The sequence below is a fragment of the Streptopelia decaocto genome, assembly GCF_964273445.1.
Source record: "Streptopelia decaocto genome assembly, chromosome: 5".
Taxonomy (NCBI): domain Eukaryota; kingdom Metazoa; phylum Chordata; class Aves; order Columbiformes; family Columbidae; genus Streptopelia; species Streptopelia decaocto.
The window spans coordinates 8,801,096-8,817,430 of NC_138659.1; the positions used below are offsets into that span (position 1 = coordinate 8,801,096).

Here is a 16,335-nt window from a genome sequence, read left to right on the forward strand (position 1 = left end):
AGGAGAGAAAAATAGCCATGATATACTTGTATCGCAGTTGTTACTACCAGACTTACTGGAAAAATCTGGAAAGAATTTTGAAGTGGTGTTCTTATATAAAATGTAGAACTCCGGAATTTGAGATTACAGTGTTCTAAGCAACATAATCACAAACACACCTGCTTTTCCAAATCTAAGTGATTAATGAAAGCACATGCTGAGTACCAGGAACAGAGCTGCTGCAGGATCGCTACCTTGCTCAGAAAACACTCTGGACTCAGCATTTCTGAACAGGGTGAGAGTTACAACCTTACCTAGAACTGAAAAGGTATCGTCTTATAACGAAAAGGAAAACTATTCTGCTTGAAACCAGGATAGCTACAGAAGACAAGAGAAGGTTATTCTATCAAACTGTCAGAATTGCATTCCAGTACCATGTATTAAAGCTGGTTAAAAACACACAGTAGTACAGTACATACCCACTACAGTGTCCTGTCCTCTCGTGTTCTACCCAAGAATGTGTGAGAGTTAACAGATTGGTATCTTTTCAATAACTATTCATTATATTCTAAAATGAAATAGGAGATTTAAAGTGTGCAAACATGTACTTCAGAGTAAATCAATTTATCAACAACTTAGAGGCGCTTTGTGCTGCTTTTCTGATTAATCTTGTACTATCTTTCTCTGTCCCTAGATGTCACTATTCTAGAGATTCAGCCACTCCTAAGGAGCTGTGGATTTTCAGAAATTAACTGAACAAGTTCAGGTTTTCTTTTCTGCTCTTCTTTTAAACTAATGATCAATAGAAATCACTGTTTTGAAAAAGCTTGCCATTAGTGACTTGTATGACAAGTCTAGTTGCTTATTTTTAATTGTAAAATGAGCACAACTTAAAAGTTAAATAGCAACAGCAGTAATATACAGAAATAAAATAACATAAATTTTTGAACTTGCAAAGTTTTTTATGCTCCAGTGCACACATTTTCCTGATGAAAGCTGTGGGTAGAATCGATCAGCAATGTGGAACCACCCACTGGCGGACAGCAGTGCTGGGGATCCCGGGCTTGGTGTCCCTGTCACCAGTGCAGCGAGGATGGGGCTACAGCAGATACACAGCTGTGCTGTGGTCAGGAAGATGCTTATGTCAGATTGTGACCTGTACAAGGGAGGGAAATAACCTAGGACAGAAAACTTGGGAAAAAAAGTTGTTGTAAGCAGTTCACAAAATACATTCTCCTGTTTGAACAATGGAATTACCCAAGGAGCAGGTTCTAGTCAGTATTTTAGTTAACTGCCTGGGTGACAGAAGAGAGAGATTCTTAGTGAGTTAGTACTGGGGAGCTCAGAACTGGAATTCAAAATTAGTGAGAAAACTTTGAGAAATAGTAAGAAAGAAGCGGGGTGAAATTCAGTGCGGTAAAATAGAAGCCACTTGCCCAGGCTGCAATAATCTACAGAGAATGGCAAACAGGAGACAAGGTAACAGCTGCTCCCAAACAGAGTGTGGAGCATTATCAGAAGAAAAGCCATCCCAACCCTGAACACAGCAACGAGCAACCTATGTGTCCTCATCACCTGCTGACCATTGGTTGGCTTGACTAAAGCAGAGATTTGTGCTCCCAGAAGATGGACCAAAAAAAAACAGCATGGAAACTATTAGAAAATACGACTTGCTATGAAAAACTTGATGAATCACGTTTGTTTGGCAGGGAGGAGAAGACTTTTTTTTCCTTCCCCTAATAAAGTGCCAGATTTCCCACAGAGTCTGTAAAAATGTCTACTATTGGAGACATTTAAGATCAGATTAGTCAAACATCTCCATTAGCAGTAGCTAAGATATTTCACTGTGCCTTGGGATAACAAGCAGACTAGAGAATGCCCAAGTACTTTTCAGGTTTATATTTATATGAACACAACTCCACATTTGCAGAGAATAGCTGGAATTTCAAAACATCTAAGTTCCAGTATTTAATTGCAGAGTTTGAAATATTTCTAAAAGATCTCGAAGATGCTGTAGCAATAGACTATTTCTTTAGTCTGCAAACTGAAATACTACCAATTTCTAGATAATGAGGAGACAGACATCCTTTAGAGATTCTGTGGAGTTTGCACTAGGAGGGTATTTTTCATCTATATTTCTCCCTCCCTCCTCCTACAGCAGGTTGAATATGATAAATTTTAAGTTTTATTTGGCAGTGAAGTTACTTGTTCAATCACAATAATACATGAGCCAGCCCCAACTTGTGTTGGTTAAACAGGTTAGGGAAGGATGGAGAAAAGGAGCGGAAATCAAAAGCCGGTCTTCTCACAGTACTTTTGAGACACAACATTTTTTAGTGATACTTCTTCCTTTGAGAGCCTCTTGATGCAGAGTATTTGCATCATTAGTTCCATTTTGGATTTCTTAAGATATGTTACACTGAAAGTATTAGCAAGTGCTGTATGATCATCCTACCTTGTAGGCTAAATGCCTCGAGATCAGAGGGAATAGATTTCAAATGCAGTTATCCACAAAAGCAACCACACAGCAGAGCACCAGGCAAGGTTCTGTACTGCTCTCTGCTCAAGACAGATCGCTTTTAAGCAGGGTGTCTAGATAAATTTATTTCATAGACTAGTTTCACACAACATTTCAATTTAACAGAGCCTGTGCAGTCTAAAAGGTTCTGACTCAGCATACACGTTTGTGCTGTATCTATGATCACATTCTCTTACTGGAAACAAAGTCCTCAGCTCGGCAATACCCAAGTTACTCCTTCGAACAGCAAGAAGCAGTAAGGATGGCTCCAGGGTCAGAGGAGCTCAGCAAAGTCACAAGCACAAGGCCATGCACAACCAGGAGACCAAGACAAGTATTTGAACCTGCAGGTCAGGCTGCAGCAGCTTCAGCTGAGCACAGACTAAGGCTGCCTCAGTTTCCCACAGCCAGCCCCAGCTGCAAACAGCTGGAATCAGCCAGTGTGCAGCTCTCACCTGCTCAAAGGGAAGACTAAAGTCCAGATCCTCGCCTGGAGCTCCTTATTTTCAAGTCAACTTTCTCCCAGCTGCACTTAAAAAAGCTGCTCAAGCATTCACAGTAGCAAAATTGAATTCTCCTGCTTCCTATTTTCATAGGAAAATGGGAAAATTGTTCCTCATTTAGTTTATTCCTGCACTGACTTTGGAACTGAACAGAAGGGGATCTTTCATAAATAAGCTTAGACATTGTTTCAGGCAACCTGAAGCTGCTTAGCCCTTTATATTACAGTGAATAACTACTTTTATTTAGATGGACTTGTTGCAAGTCAAATCTCATTTTAAAACAAGACAACTGAACTGTATTTTAAATTCCCAAATTACATTCAGATCTAAATTAGCATTATTCAGCATTTAACTGCTAAAACTTCAGCAGTACAGTTGCCCTACTTGCATATCAGATCCAACAAATGCACAAAAGCCAGTTTGTCTTCTGATATGCATGCAGGGAAGCTAACTTAGGTACTAAAATGCCATACTGAATTCAGTATTCCACCTGGAATATTTTGCTAAGAGGTTAGCTATGTTAGAATAAAATGTCAAGTCAGTCAAGTTCCACAACACTTCATGTCTTCGGAGTGTTCTGTGAAAAAGGTGTGTGAGGATAAGATCAGCCTCAACAAAGCACCACACGAGCACAAGTGATTGCTTTTGCTGCTGAGATGAGCTCAGGCACCTGTGAGCAGCAGTGCCAACATTTAACTCATGGAACTTGAATCATTCAGAGCTTGTCATTAATGTTATGCTTTCAAAAGTCATCTTCTGTTCATGGGGGGAGGGAGAACACTAACTCTCCCATGTTGAAATGGTTTGACCAGGACAGTTAAAAATTGCAGAGTAGAAGACAAAAGCTCATAGGTGGGAGACAAAAAAGGGGCATGGACACACACCTTCAAAAGTACCATTTCCTTCTGATGCAAGTTTAGGTGCACAAATGGGATGTACCCATCTTAAATCCTGGAAATAAACTAATCTGTGAAGAGGAGGAAAACAAAAAATTTGAATTGATAGTCTGCACTAGCCTTTGTCCATCAAATCAGTGCTTTGTAATTAAGTCTTAGCACATTCGCAGTTTAAAACACAGCAGACTTTTGTGCATTTGACTGAATTCCAGTCTCTGTTCATATGTGTAGTTTGATACAGGTCACTTAAAATACTGAACTAGATTTTACTTTAAAAATGGAGACTCTGTTTAAGCATCGCATACTAGTTACTATCCTGCTTAAATAAAAAAATCACAAGACAAAACTGTGGAATAAAACAGACTCTGAAGCAGTAAAAATTCAAAATGTTAAAGGCAGATGCAAATTCAGGTCCTCCACTTGCAAACTTCAATCACAGTTAAAAAACTATCCAACAAATTCACCATTTCCTGCCCCAGGTGTGCACCCTCAGGAGCAGCATGTTTTGCATATACTTACTGTGAAGTTGTACCTATTTGGGGTGTTTCATGAGCCATCTAAGCCCATCAAATTATTTTAAAAATCAATTGGGAAGGATATGAACGCTCCTGAAAGAGTTTGGTGTAATGTACCTAAGTATGCCAGGGACCTTCTCTCAAACCTGAAGATTCAAATTAAACACTTGACAAATGATCACAGTTCAGCCATAAACACCACAACATTTTTGCTTGGCATGCTACAGCAGAAACTTTATTCAGTTCATTTTGAAATTATTTGCAACCAAAATTTATTTTTGTAAACTCACAGAAATAAGCTTTAACATATAGGCTGTATACAACTCAAATACAGGTAATACTTTTAGCAATAACTTACAGATACAAACTAATGATAAACTACAATTTCACAAAGAATTGTAAACATTTTGCACAATTGTCAGTCCTTTCTTTTAGGCAAAGTGCTCTTTTGATGACAAATAAATTAACACACACATAACTAGAGCGGACTACTTCCAGACAATACAAAAAGGTGTTTCATAAGGCTTGTAAACAATGTAATAGTTATTTATGCAGAATTCATAAAAGTGTCTTTCAGGCTAAATATACTTACATACCTGGGCAGCAAAAATGATCTTGAAAATGCTTTAGATGTTAAATAAAAAGTTAACATTAATATCTTTCCAATGATATTTTTAATACACAATAAATGTCTTCAGGTTACAATAGCTTATATCCCTGCCAGAAGGAATTAGGTGTGACTGAGCGGCAGCTGTGTCATGGAATGAGGGAGCAAAGGCTGGAGTCCAAGAGCTGTAGGTGAATGAGCTGCAAAACCAGAAATATTGACCAGTCAGCTTCATCAGACATAGAAAGAGATGACAAGCAGTAAATCCCACCAGGTAATAGTAGTTCCCTGGTCCCAAAACCCTGCAGCACACTCCCTTCTCCCCCCCAGCACCCACACTCTACCACAGCCCCACACACCCAGCTCAGTCTGGGTCTGCTCCCAGAATTCAGCACCTCTCCTCACCACAAATGTGAGCCAAAGTTGTTGACTTGCTGGGTCACAAGACACACAATGACCAGAACAGACTTCTGACCACCAGGGTCCCACCACCACATGCATTACTGTGAAGGGAAGCTGCAGTTTTTGGTGAAGCTGCTGGATTGAACGTATCTATGGTCCTCTGGGTAAGAGCCAGGTTGGTAAATAGTAAATGATGTATTATTTTTTTAAGTGGCATGGTTGTCTTTAAAAGGGTTTGATTTCTTATTACTAGTATTCAAAGTCTGGAGGAAGCACAAGAAGTGGTCTTCACACCCAGACCTTCAGTGAAGGGCCACTGCTCGAGGAGGCACACTTCTTGGGAGATGTAGAGAACACAGACACCATTAAGATATTCTGTTACAATAATAAAATTAAAAATCCATTAAGATTATTTAACCTATACTTGGTAACTGTTCTTGCCAGAGTCAATAACGATTTTACTTGAACATGCAAGACTGTTGTACCCACCATCCATATAGCTGTGCAGAGCAGTCAGCATGGTCCCGTCCTGGGGTACGTAGGCAGAGTAAGCCATTTCTTCTAACATAGGTGGAGACAGCCTGGAGGGCTGAACTGCTGTGACAGGAGCAGTAGATGAATGATTAGGACTAACATGTTTCTTATGGCGTGCTCTGCAATTTTGAAACCACACCTGAAAAGGGGGGAAAATTTACATCGTGTTGATAGATTGCAATCTGTTTCAACATTAGCATAATAAAACCCTCAGAGTTCTAACTTGGGCTGGATTCAGTTAGTTAGTTCAGCCCTTAACATAACAGTTCAGATGAAGCGTTAATTCTGAGTCTACGCGGTGCCTCCAGCCCATGGGGACATGCAGGGCGAGGGGCTGTGAGCCCCTGGGGGCAGCATCTCCCTGGGCATGGAGCAGACACAGACACCCCGTGCCTGGACACTGCTGACAGCCAAGCACATTTTTCACAGGATACCCACTGTTTACATTGAGAAGTGTACAAGCTTCCTTTTTTTTCTTTTAATTTAGGGCTTTATGACAGCTGCCAGATACCTCATTTCTACATAAATACTGTCAATCTTACAGGCTAGAATGAGCTAAGGGAACCACAAAGTTATTTTTATTTATATAAACATATAAGTATACAAAAATCCATCTTAATGTATAAAAACAGCATGCACGTATTGTTTGCTGAGAGACATCCTCAAGCAAAGACTCTAAGTCTGTGATTCTCTCAGTTTTGGATGGCATGGGTATGTATTTCAACTTTGTTCTCCAGAATAGATCACTAGATATTCACTTACTCCTAACATGTCACACCGCAAAGCCATTTTTGAAAAGAATGCTGGTATTAAAAACAGACTATTAAAGTCAGAATTTTTTTCTTTAGAAGAACCTAGTGCCAATTTCTATACTGCTTAGGCTGAGAAGTTTCTTTCTGGAAGATTATTAATCCTCCACATGAAGTGTCAGAGAAATACAGCAAGTTTTCCAATTAACACATTTGTTCTAGACCTGTTTTTGACTAAGGAAGTTGTCTGAAGTTGTGATAAAATTTCCAGATTAGATCTTTTTCCACCTCACAGTAACTACATGAAGAGAATTAAGCCTTTCCAATGGATGAGTACCCAGCTTTGTTAGTCAAGTAACGTGCACAGCTACCTGTATAACACGCCTGCTCAAGCCTGTTCTTTCTGCCAGTTTCTGAAGCGTTTGTGCATCTGGGTTGTTGTCCTGAGCAAACTGTGCTTGCATAACCTGAGAAGGCAAAATGGGAGATGGCAGTTTGTGCACAGCCCTAGAGCAGCAGATACTCCTCTCACATCGTGGTCCTGCTCCTGGTCTGTTTTCAGGGAGCTGTTGTAATCACCAATCACAGACAGTCCCAAATACACTGAAGGAAAAAAAAAAAAATCCACAAAGCCAAAACACAAGCCCCTTATTACGCTTAACTGAGCTGAGACATTTACCAGAAATGAAATAAGTGAATTCTGCTTGGCAGTAGTAAAAAATGGAGGTGCCATTATGATTTAAACAGCCTGTGCGAGAAAAGGCCCCGCAACGTGATTCAAACATGCTTTATAAAGAGAAGAGCAGAGCACAGCACGCAGTGCAAGGAGGGAATGAGCTCTGATCCACCACTGAACCTGTCGGTTATATGAACACCTTGTGTAATGTGAGCAGCTCGACCTTCTCTGCAGCTGCACTTTGTGCCTCATCTACCTCCAACCAACCTGCAGAACATGGACGCTCCCCCTTGGCTGACCTGCACTACATAGTTGTTTTTACAGAAACAATTTACTAATATATTTACAGAAAACTGAAGTGAACACTTATCATTAGGATATGAGTTGCATTTTTTAGAGGAAGTAGATGTCAACTTGGCCTGCATCCTGAACAGTTTTAGAGTCTGTGGGAACTCACCTTATTTAAGAAAGGCTTTATGGGTTTCTACAGAGTATCTTCAGCAACTTAGTAAACTGTAGTTTCTAATTTCTGGGTTTTGACCATTGATGATCTGCAAATTTTGCCTGGCTCATCTTTGAAGATTCAGACTCCTCTCCACATTCAGAAACAGTGAAACTACTTACTGTCCTACTGTGTCATGCAAAGACATCAGAAAGCATGGACACCCTTTTGTACAAGTCCTTCATGAGGTGTGTCACTGCGTGCTGACACTCGGACAGGCACTTACCCCTCTGAGGCTTCTCCTGCTGGAAGTTTTATACCAGCAACAAGGATGGGCACAGAGATATGCATGGAGAAAATAACAAGGACCATCAAATAAGATGCCCCAAGACCTCAAACAGCTGCTGAAGTAGGTTACCATCTATTTACAACAGGGAAGGAGGGGAACATGGAAGTTTCAGTGACAGCAAATGGGAAGAAGCCCTGAATTCCATTCCTACCCTGATGGCCGGGGCTATGCCCCCTTCAGCTACTGCTGGAAAAACGTTCCCTTTTGCAGAAGTTTGACTTTGATGTCCATTGCCCTTGCTCTGTGCCCTTACCAGATTATTGCTAATATGCTTGGTTTGTGTTAACAACACATTCTGTCTCCAGCCATGGTCAAAATAGCAAACTAAGCTTTGAACAGCCACATGCCATGTTACATAGCACTGCTTAAACGCCTCAATGTGTTACTACATCCCAACTTTAGCTTTTCTCAACTGCTTCACCACAAACAAAAAGAGAGCAAGCCAATAGATCAAAACTCAGGCTAAGAGTGGAAAACAAACAATGTAGTGACCATATGTGACCAGAAATTCAAAGACTGGCAGTGTGGGTGCAGAGCTAGGATTAGGCAGAAAGCTGCCGCTTCCTTCTCTTTACAGGTTAAAACCTCTAAATCTGGTCTCACCACTACCCTTTCATGGGGAGCTGGCCCTAGTCAGGGTGTTCTTCCCCAGAAAGCTGATTTAATGAAGTGGTGATCCAGAGGGTGTAATAATTCCTATTAGAAGCAGCCCAGAGCTAACCCTTGCCGAGGTGGCAGCATGACAAGAAGCCTGGAAAGCTGAGCAGATGCACGCAATCCCCCTCCCTCCAGGACAGGCTTCCATCTGGCACTTCCAGGCTCCCTACACATCCCTCTTCCCTCAGTCCTGGCCATGGGGAGGAGCAGAACTGAGCCAGTATAAGGGAATATTGGAAAAACATACTGCAACAACACATGTTCAAGAACAAATTGGACGGTACAAGAATTGCTGCCAAGTACTTCAAATGCGCTTTTCCTGCATTACGTTCCAGCCAGCTCTGTGAAGTGCAGGTTTTTATCTGCCCCCACCCCCCCCAAAATGTAGCATTAAATGCTGAAGCTAGGTTTTGAAATACGACACCCAGACTATAATGACTTTAGTATACTTTTAACAGATAAACCTCAAAGACACTTTGAGGAAACCAGCACGTGAAGCATTTTGGAAGGGGTGGGAGAGGAAAAGGAAGGAAAGCAAAGGTGAGCCCTGTTGATAGTCTCTCTCCCTGGTGTACACAAGTGTAGTCAAAATTATAACATATGATCTAAAAAGCAAGTATTGAGGACAACCATCTTAGGAGGAGAAAGGGAAAAATCAGTAAGTGTGCAACTATTCCCATCTTCTCTATAAACCAAAGCAACACAAGAAACAGTCATTGCCAGGAGTCAGCCTGCATTCATGTCAATATGAACAGGAGCCCACGACACTTACCTGTTCTGAGAACAAAATTTTTTGCAGCCCTTATTGTGCATTACAATAAAATTCAAAGTCCCAACCCGTTAATGTCTTGAAATCACACACAGCACCCATCTTTAGAACAACTCTTCACATTACATAATTCTAGAAATATTTTGTCTTTATTATGTGTAGCGATATAAATGCCTGATTAAATAGATTTCACTGAGCAATCAAAATAGAACAACCTTTTTGTTTCCACTCTGCAGAATTACTGTCTGCCCCCAGGGAAATAAAAAACTTGAAGAGTAACTATTTCATATTAAACTGCTGAAGCTAACAAACAATTCCAGAAACATGCTGTGTCTTGATAGTTTATGAAATAGTATAAAGCACACAAGCTTTTTCTTTCCCCCCACATGCATCCAATTTCCTATCAGTTCAGCACCCTTGTCCTGCATAAACCTGAACTATGCAAGTTTTTATCGCTGCCTCTACCTGGAGTTGATCTGCTGTGAAGCTGGTCCGAGCTCTTTTTGCTGGTTTTGGATGATTAACGTCTTGTTCTGTTAGCAACGCTCCTTCCACACTAATCCCATTACCTGAAGCGTTAAAAAGAAAACAATGTCTGCTAAATATTCAAAACAATGTTATTTGTAAGTCAGACTGTCCTCCAACAATGACTAACAGTACCTGACCAGCTGAGTTTCAGCTTTAAAAAAGCCATATTCTGTTCAAAGTTAAACTCATCTGGCACTATTACCCATTATGCCCCAAGTGACTCCCTTGCAAGTGAGGGAAGGAATAGATCCCACATATTGTATCAACTAGATATGCTCTTGCTTTCTTTTCCTTAGGACAGAAAACAAGTTATACAAACTTAAAAAAAATTAAAACATCCAATAATTTGCACATTATTTTAATTCAAGAACCTGTGCTTCCAGCCCTAGTAAAGCTAAGTAATTATCTCTTAATAAGGAAGATGAAATAAACCCCAACAATTTAATTAAAACTAAACCACAAACATAGTTCTTAACAAAAGCAGCATGTTACCATTTTCAACTTCTCTTTTCAGGTTGTCCAACATGCAGTCGTAATGCACCCTGCAGAGCACCTTCTCCTCCACCAGCGCGAACTCCTCGCCAGTGGACAGCTGTCTCTTGCAGGAGAAGCAGGCGAAGCACGCCAGGTGGTACACGTTGCCCTTGGCCCTGCGCACCCAGTCCGTGGCGTGGATGTGGCGGCCGCAGCGTGCACAGCGGGTGCCGTACCGCCTGTGGAGGGGACACACACAGGGGACACCACGTTTGGGACACAAGAGGGGCCGGGGCAGCGCAGCCCAGACCTGGGCAAGGAGGGGACAGAGTACCCCTGTTTTTATCGCAATAAAGTCAGCAAGTTTGTAGCCAATAGCAAGACCACTATTGACCTACAGAAGTTAATATTTCCATAAGGCAAAGAGTAAAACTGAAGCATCTTAACTGCTATATGCTTTCCTTTTGTAAAGAGAAGTACTCTCTAAAAAGCTGAGAGTGGGAGATGGAAACAGCTGACTTTGCGTTCAGAATTCTCCCAATTATTCAAACATATTTCACATTACTCCAGCAGTAGTCTGAATTATTACATTTAGCTACATCATCCTTCACTAATCATTCAGTCCCCTCCAGCAGCAGAAGGGGAAAACCTGTATCTTCATAGTTATTTCCTTAATTACCACCACATTATGATTTTAAAAGAAATTCAAATATCTGCAAGTATTTACATTACTACAGTAGAATATTTCTCTTTGAAGAGGAAACTAGCCACCAAGATATGTTGATTATGTAGATAAGAATTTGTCCTGAAAATCTTTGCAGACTCAAAAGTTCTTTTTCTGAAGTCCCAGAAACCTTTGTTTTTCCAGAAGTTCACAATGCTCAGCCTGCCTCCTCCCTTTCTTTTGGTGTCAAAACTCACTCACTGGATGTAATCCATCCGCTACACAGGTGAGAATCTCACAAATACTTCAATCTGGGGAAGTCCAGCAGTCACAACAAAATTAACAGCAACATTTTTTTTTGCTGCTTTCTGTACCAAAGATTTTGTATCATAAGTACTTTCAATGCCAGTAGGAATACATAATATCCCTCCTTACAGGCTTAGACTTTAATCTTGAATAATTGTTCATGTTCTAAACCAAACTGATCACAGAAAGGTATAACCGTTGAAAGCTTCTTTTAAGGATTACAGGATTTGTCCTGGGTTGTTTTTGTAGTTCCATGTGATACACCTTAAGCCTCATACCAGCGCAATGCTAGACCAAACTGGATATAATATCAACACCAACTTGTATTCTCAATCAACATTATCGAAGGGTGATTCTTTGCACATACAATAGCTTGACCTTAACTGTGGCAGCTTCCCTCACTTGCCTTTTTTCCCCGGCCCCTGTGCATACACAAGTAAACTATTATATAAAGGCAGCAGCTACACATAATACGAGAGGGGATGACGCAAGGTAGTTACATCAGACAGACTTGGGGTTTCTCAAGTCCCTTTGCGAGAAATGTCAGGGTTTAACTACTGAAAATAAACCTAGCAAGTAAAAAACAAAGAGCCTAAATGTGCATTTTAGTTGAGCTTAAGTGAAAAGTAACGAGCAATTGCAACATGTTATCTAATAAAATCATATTCCAGTTACAATATACCTGAAATAATCAAGTTTGCAGAAAATATCTTTATCTTTGATGTAACAGCTCGTATGCCTTCCTAGAGACGTTCTGCAAACGCTGCATGAGAGACAACGCACGTGCCAGCAGAGGTCATTTACCTGAAAAAACACAGAAGAAAAATACCCCTCAGTGTTTGTGCTACCAATACTATATTTACAAAGCTACCAATACTATATTTCATATTTACAAAGCCTATTTTTTTCCCAGCCGTACCCAGAGCTGCCTGACAGAAAAGGACCTGGGGGTGTTGATTGACAGTGGCTGAACACGAGCCAGCATGTGCCCAGATGGCCAAAAAGGCCCAGAGCATCGTGGCTGGTACCAGGAATAGCGTGGCCAGCAGGACCAGAGAAGTGATTGTGCCACTGTACTTGGCGCTGGTGGGGCCGCACCTTGAATATTGTCGTCTTCAGTTTGGGGCCCCTCATCACAAGAAGGACATTGAAATACTAGAGGGAGTGCAGAGGGGTGCAACCATCCCTGAAGGGGTTTTAAAGACATTTAGACAAGGTTCTTAGGGACATGGGTTAGTACTAGAATTCGGTTATGGTTGGACTTGATGATCCTGAGGGTCTTTTCCAACTGAAATGATTCTATACAGACAAGGCCAAAAATTACACAATGATGATTCATGGAAAATTTATCTTCAAGGCAAAAAATTTTTCCTATAGAACTGCATGTCATATTAAGGGTTAATTAATTTGATGGAGGTCTTCAGAATAAGCTTTTTTGGTCTTGTAATTAAAAGCACTAGAAGAGGAAGCAAGAGATTCAAGTTTCACATAGATATTTTCTGCCCGGTTCTGTTCTCATAGCATTAGAGTAATAGAGCAAGATTTGGCCTCATCTGACCTTGGGAAGGCAGCTAACTTACATACTTTTATTTCCCAGTCTGTAAAAAGCCCTGCCTAACAAAGAACAAACCTTGTAAAGCGATTTGAAATTTTAAAATGTGAGTATTGAAGCAGAAAAAAAAAGAAGTCCATCAAATAGAACACACCATGAACCACATCTTAATTTGCCAGGTTTCGTTAAAGCAAAGTTAGTGAATGGACTGAGAGTTTCAAAATATCAGCAGTTGTTTTAATAGCAAATTCTACAATTTTTTTTTTAATGTAATATTCATCATGAAACTAGACAGTCATGGAAAGCAGTAGAAATCAGCAGTTTTGAAAACCCACATATAATTTTGGGGCAAATAAATGAAGTGCAATTATTTTCATTTCTTCATTGCTACAAAGAGAACTCTGTCATGCAGACATTGTGCATCACACATCAGCCAAATAAAATTATTTGAAAACCCAAGACTCCCAGTGACTGTAAAATCTAAGTAATAACCCTCTGAATAATCCCATGCCACATAGGAAAAATTCTAGAAACTAAAGAATGAGTAAGTTTAATTTTTTTTTTTCCTGAGTCAATTTCTCATCTCATGCCAAGCAGCCCATAATATTGCCTATGGCAAAACAGCAGATTTGAGATAACCCAGGATATGCCTTTCATCAGAACACTGCCAGACAAATCACAGAGCCAGTGCGGTACCGACTCCGCCGCTCCCGCTGGAATTGCCGTTTCAGCCGTTCCTCGGTCCCACCAGCACCGTCTGCGGTTGCCCAACACTCTCCCAACTCTCGCCCTTGTTGGCAGCCGCCTTCCCGTACACTGACAAGGTTACACACGGCGTAATGTGAAACTGTTGATAACAGCTGTCACCAAACTGATCCTCCCGGGTATTTCTTAAGAGGCTGCAGGGCAGGCAGAGCCAGCAGCGACATTCGGGCCGTACCGGGCGGCCCCCCCCGAACGCTCCCGCACCGTGACCCGCACCGCCAGCCTGCTCTGCGAGCGGGAGCGACAGTCTCCCGCCCGCCCTTCGGGGGTTCGTTCTCTGCTCCCTCCATCAGCAGCTTGGATATTTGTCCCACTCGATGCCGTCCGTCTACACTCGTTAATTTAGACATCGGGAAGACACCAGTTCACCAGCACAGATTCCTTTCTCCTGCTTGCACAGGAAGCCGTAACAGCTAATTTAAAATTAAGGCTAAATCATTTAGACACGTTTTGCCCCAAGCCACATTATCGCAGTTTTTCAAGACAGGAAACAGCAACGATCGGTAAATAAGCTACCAAAATGTCACAGAGTCAAAGGGACTGGAACAAAGTTCACGTTCGCTCTGCTCCCAGTCCCACTGCACTATGTGTACCAGTCCAGCTTGGTGCAAAGGCGGCAGCCGGGATTTACCAGAACAAAAGCTACGTGGGAGCTCCCCCACACCTGCAGCCACCCTGCTCTAAATGAACCCCAGCCCAGCATACACGTTCTTTTGACCTTCTCACCCAACTGAGATTTAAGCAAATGATCTAACAATAACACTGATGTGTTTGCAGCGGCGTTACCGACTTTCACTTTCAGGATACACAATGGCTTTATTAAAGGCTGCATCTAATAGAATCAAGTAACTTCTAACATAGTTGTCTGATCTCGCTTTTGAAAGGAGGGCAAGATTCTGATCCAGGACAGTTTTAATGGCAATAATACAAAAGGAAAATAGCCCCCCTTCCCAACCATATTAAGCCTTTATATTTAAAGTCACATGTTTTCATTCCTTTCTAAATGATCTTACCCAGCCCTAAATGTTAAGGCTAGGAAAACCACTGCGCAGACAGCTCACTTCCTTCACGAACATCACTAGAAAACCTTTTACAGGACTAACTAATTTCCAGGTTTCTCAAGAGGCACTTTTTGCTTTGAGATTCACATCACACTAAAAGATTTATTTTAACTAATAACAAATGGGTCATACCACCACAGCTTAACCAGGAGAATAAAGCACAACAAGGAAGTCATCTATGTTCTGAACCATTACTTTTCTTCCCCACTCTCTCCTACAGCACGTCAAGAAAATACAATCCCAGCCCAGAAAAACGTTACCCGAAACATAAGCAGCAATTCAGTTTTCCTCTAAGGCCCGAATCGCACAGACGTGCCTACAATTAACTTCTCACTACTACATGCTCCTATTTCTGCAGCAGCCCCACTGCCAAACCGACGGGCCCGTCAGTTCGGGTGGGAAGGGGCTGAGCCGCGACGGTGCCACCAGATGCCGACAGCGGCGCGGGAAAGCGGCGGGAGAGGGATGCGGGGGCCGGTTCCTCCGAGCCCAGCGTCTCCGCCGGCCGCAGCCGCCCCGGCGAGCTCTCCCCGGGCAGCCCGGGCCCCGCGGCCTCGGCGCAGCGGGAGCCGGTCCCGCAGCCCGGCGGGCCTCGCGGGGCAAACGCGCCGGGCTGGGCGCTCTTACCTTCAGCAGGTACTTGTCCACGATCTCCAGGCCGCAGCTGCTGCACACGCACTTGCTGGGGGCGCAGCCGGAGCCCGAGGCCATGGACCGCGGCGAGGAGGAGGGCGACAGGGCGGCAGAGGAAGAGCAGGAGTCCTCGTCGGCCGCCGCGGGGCTCGCCTGCTGAGGAGCGCACGGAGACCGCGGTCAGCGCTTGGCCACCCCCGGGGAGCTCCGCGCCGCCCGGTCGCCGTTCTACCGGCACCTGCGGGACCCCGCCGGGGAGGGTCGCGACAGGAACCGGCGTTTCTCCGCGGGGCCAAGTGGAAGGGTCGCACCCGCGGTCGCCGAACTGGAGCGGGGAGCGGCCGCCCCTTCGCACCGGGCACCGGCGCCGCGCTCGCCCCGCGCCGCCACCCGCTCCCGGTGCGCTCGCCCGCCACCCCGCGCACCTTCTCCGAGGGGCCGCCGAGCGCGGGCAGATCCTTGTCCTCCAGCCTGCAGACGAACATCGGGTCACTCTTCCAATACATGGCCCTGCCCTACCGCATACCAGCGCGGGCGGCGAGGCGGCTCCGGGGACCCCGCGCCAGGTCTCTGCTCTCAGCGCCTGCAAGAAAAAAAGTTTTGTTTTCAAGTGGGTGGACCTGCCTCGCTGGCCTCACCTCCTGCACAAAACCCGCCTTCTGAGCATGGCGGGAGCGACATCTCCGCCAGCGAGCCCGCGCCGGGGTTTGGGCGGGGGGGTAGGGGGAGAATCCAACAACAACAAAACAGCAACGA

The 16,335-nt window shown here is 43.2% G+C and overlaps 1 protein-coding gene across 1 annotated transcript; it reads right to left on the reverse strand.

The window, feature by feature from the left end:
- Positions 1–5,141: 5,141 nt before the first annotated feature.
- LHX8 (LIM homeobox 8) lies at positions 5,142–16,085 on the reverse strand (the record flags this gene model as incomplete). The annotated part of the gene is made up of 8 exons (XM_082053657.1): positions 5,142–5,218; positions 5,910–6,093; positions 7,075–7,170; positions 10,062–10,165; positions 10,617–10,837; positions 12,251–12,372; positions 15,574–15,732; positions 16,005–16,085. The coding sequence occupies 8 exons, from the start codon at positions 16,083–16,085 to the stop codon at positions 5,142–5,144; spliced, it is 1,044 nt and encodes a 347-aa protein (XP_081909783.1).
- Between the last annotated feature and the right edge of the window lie 250 nt (positions 16,086–16,335).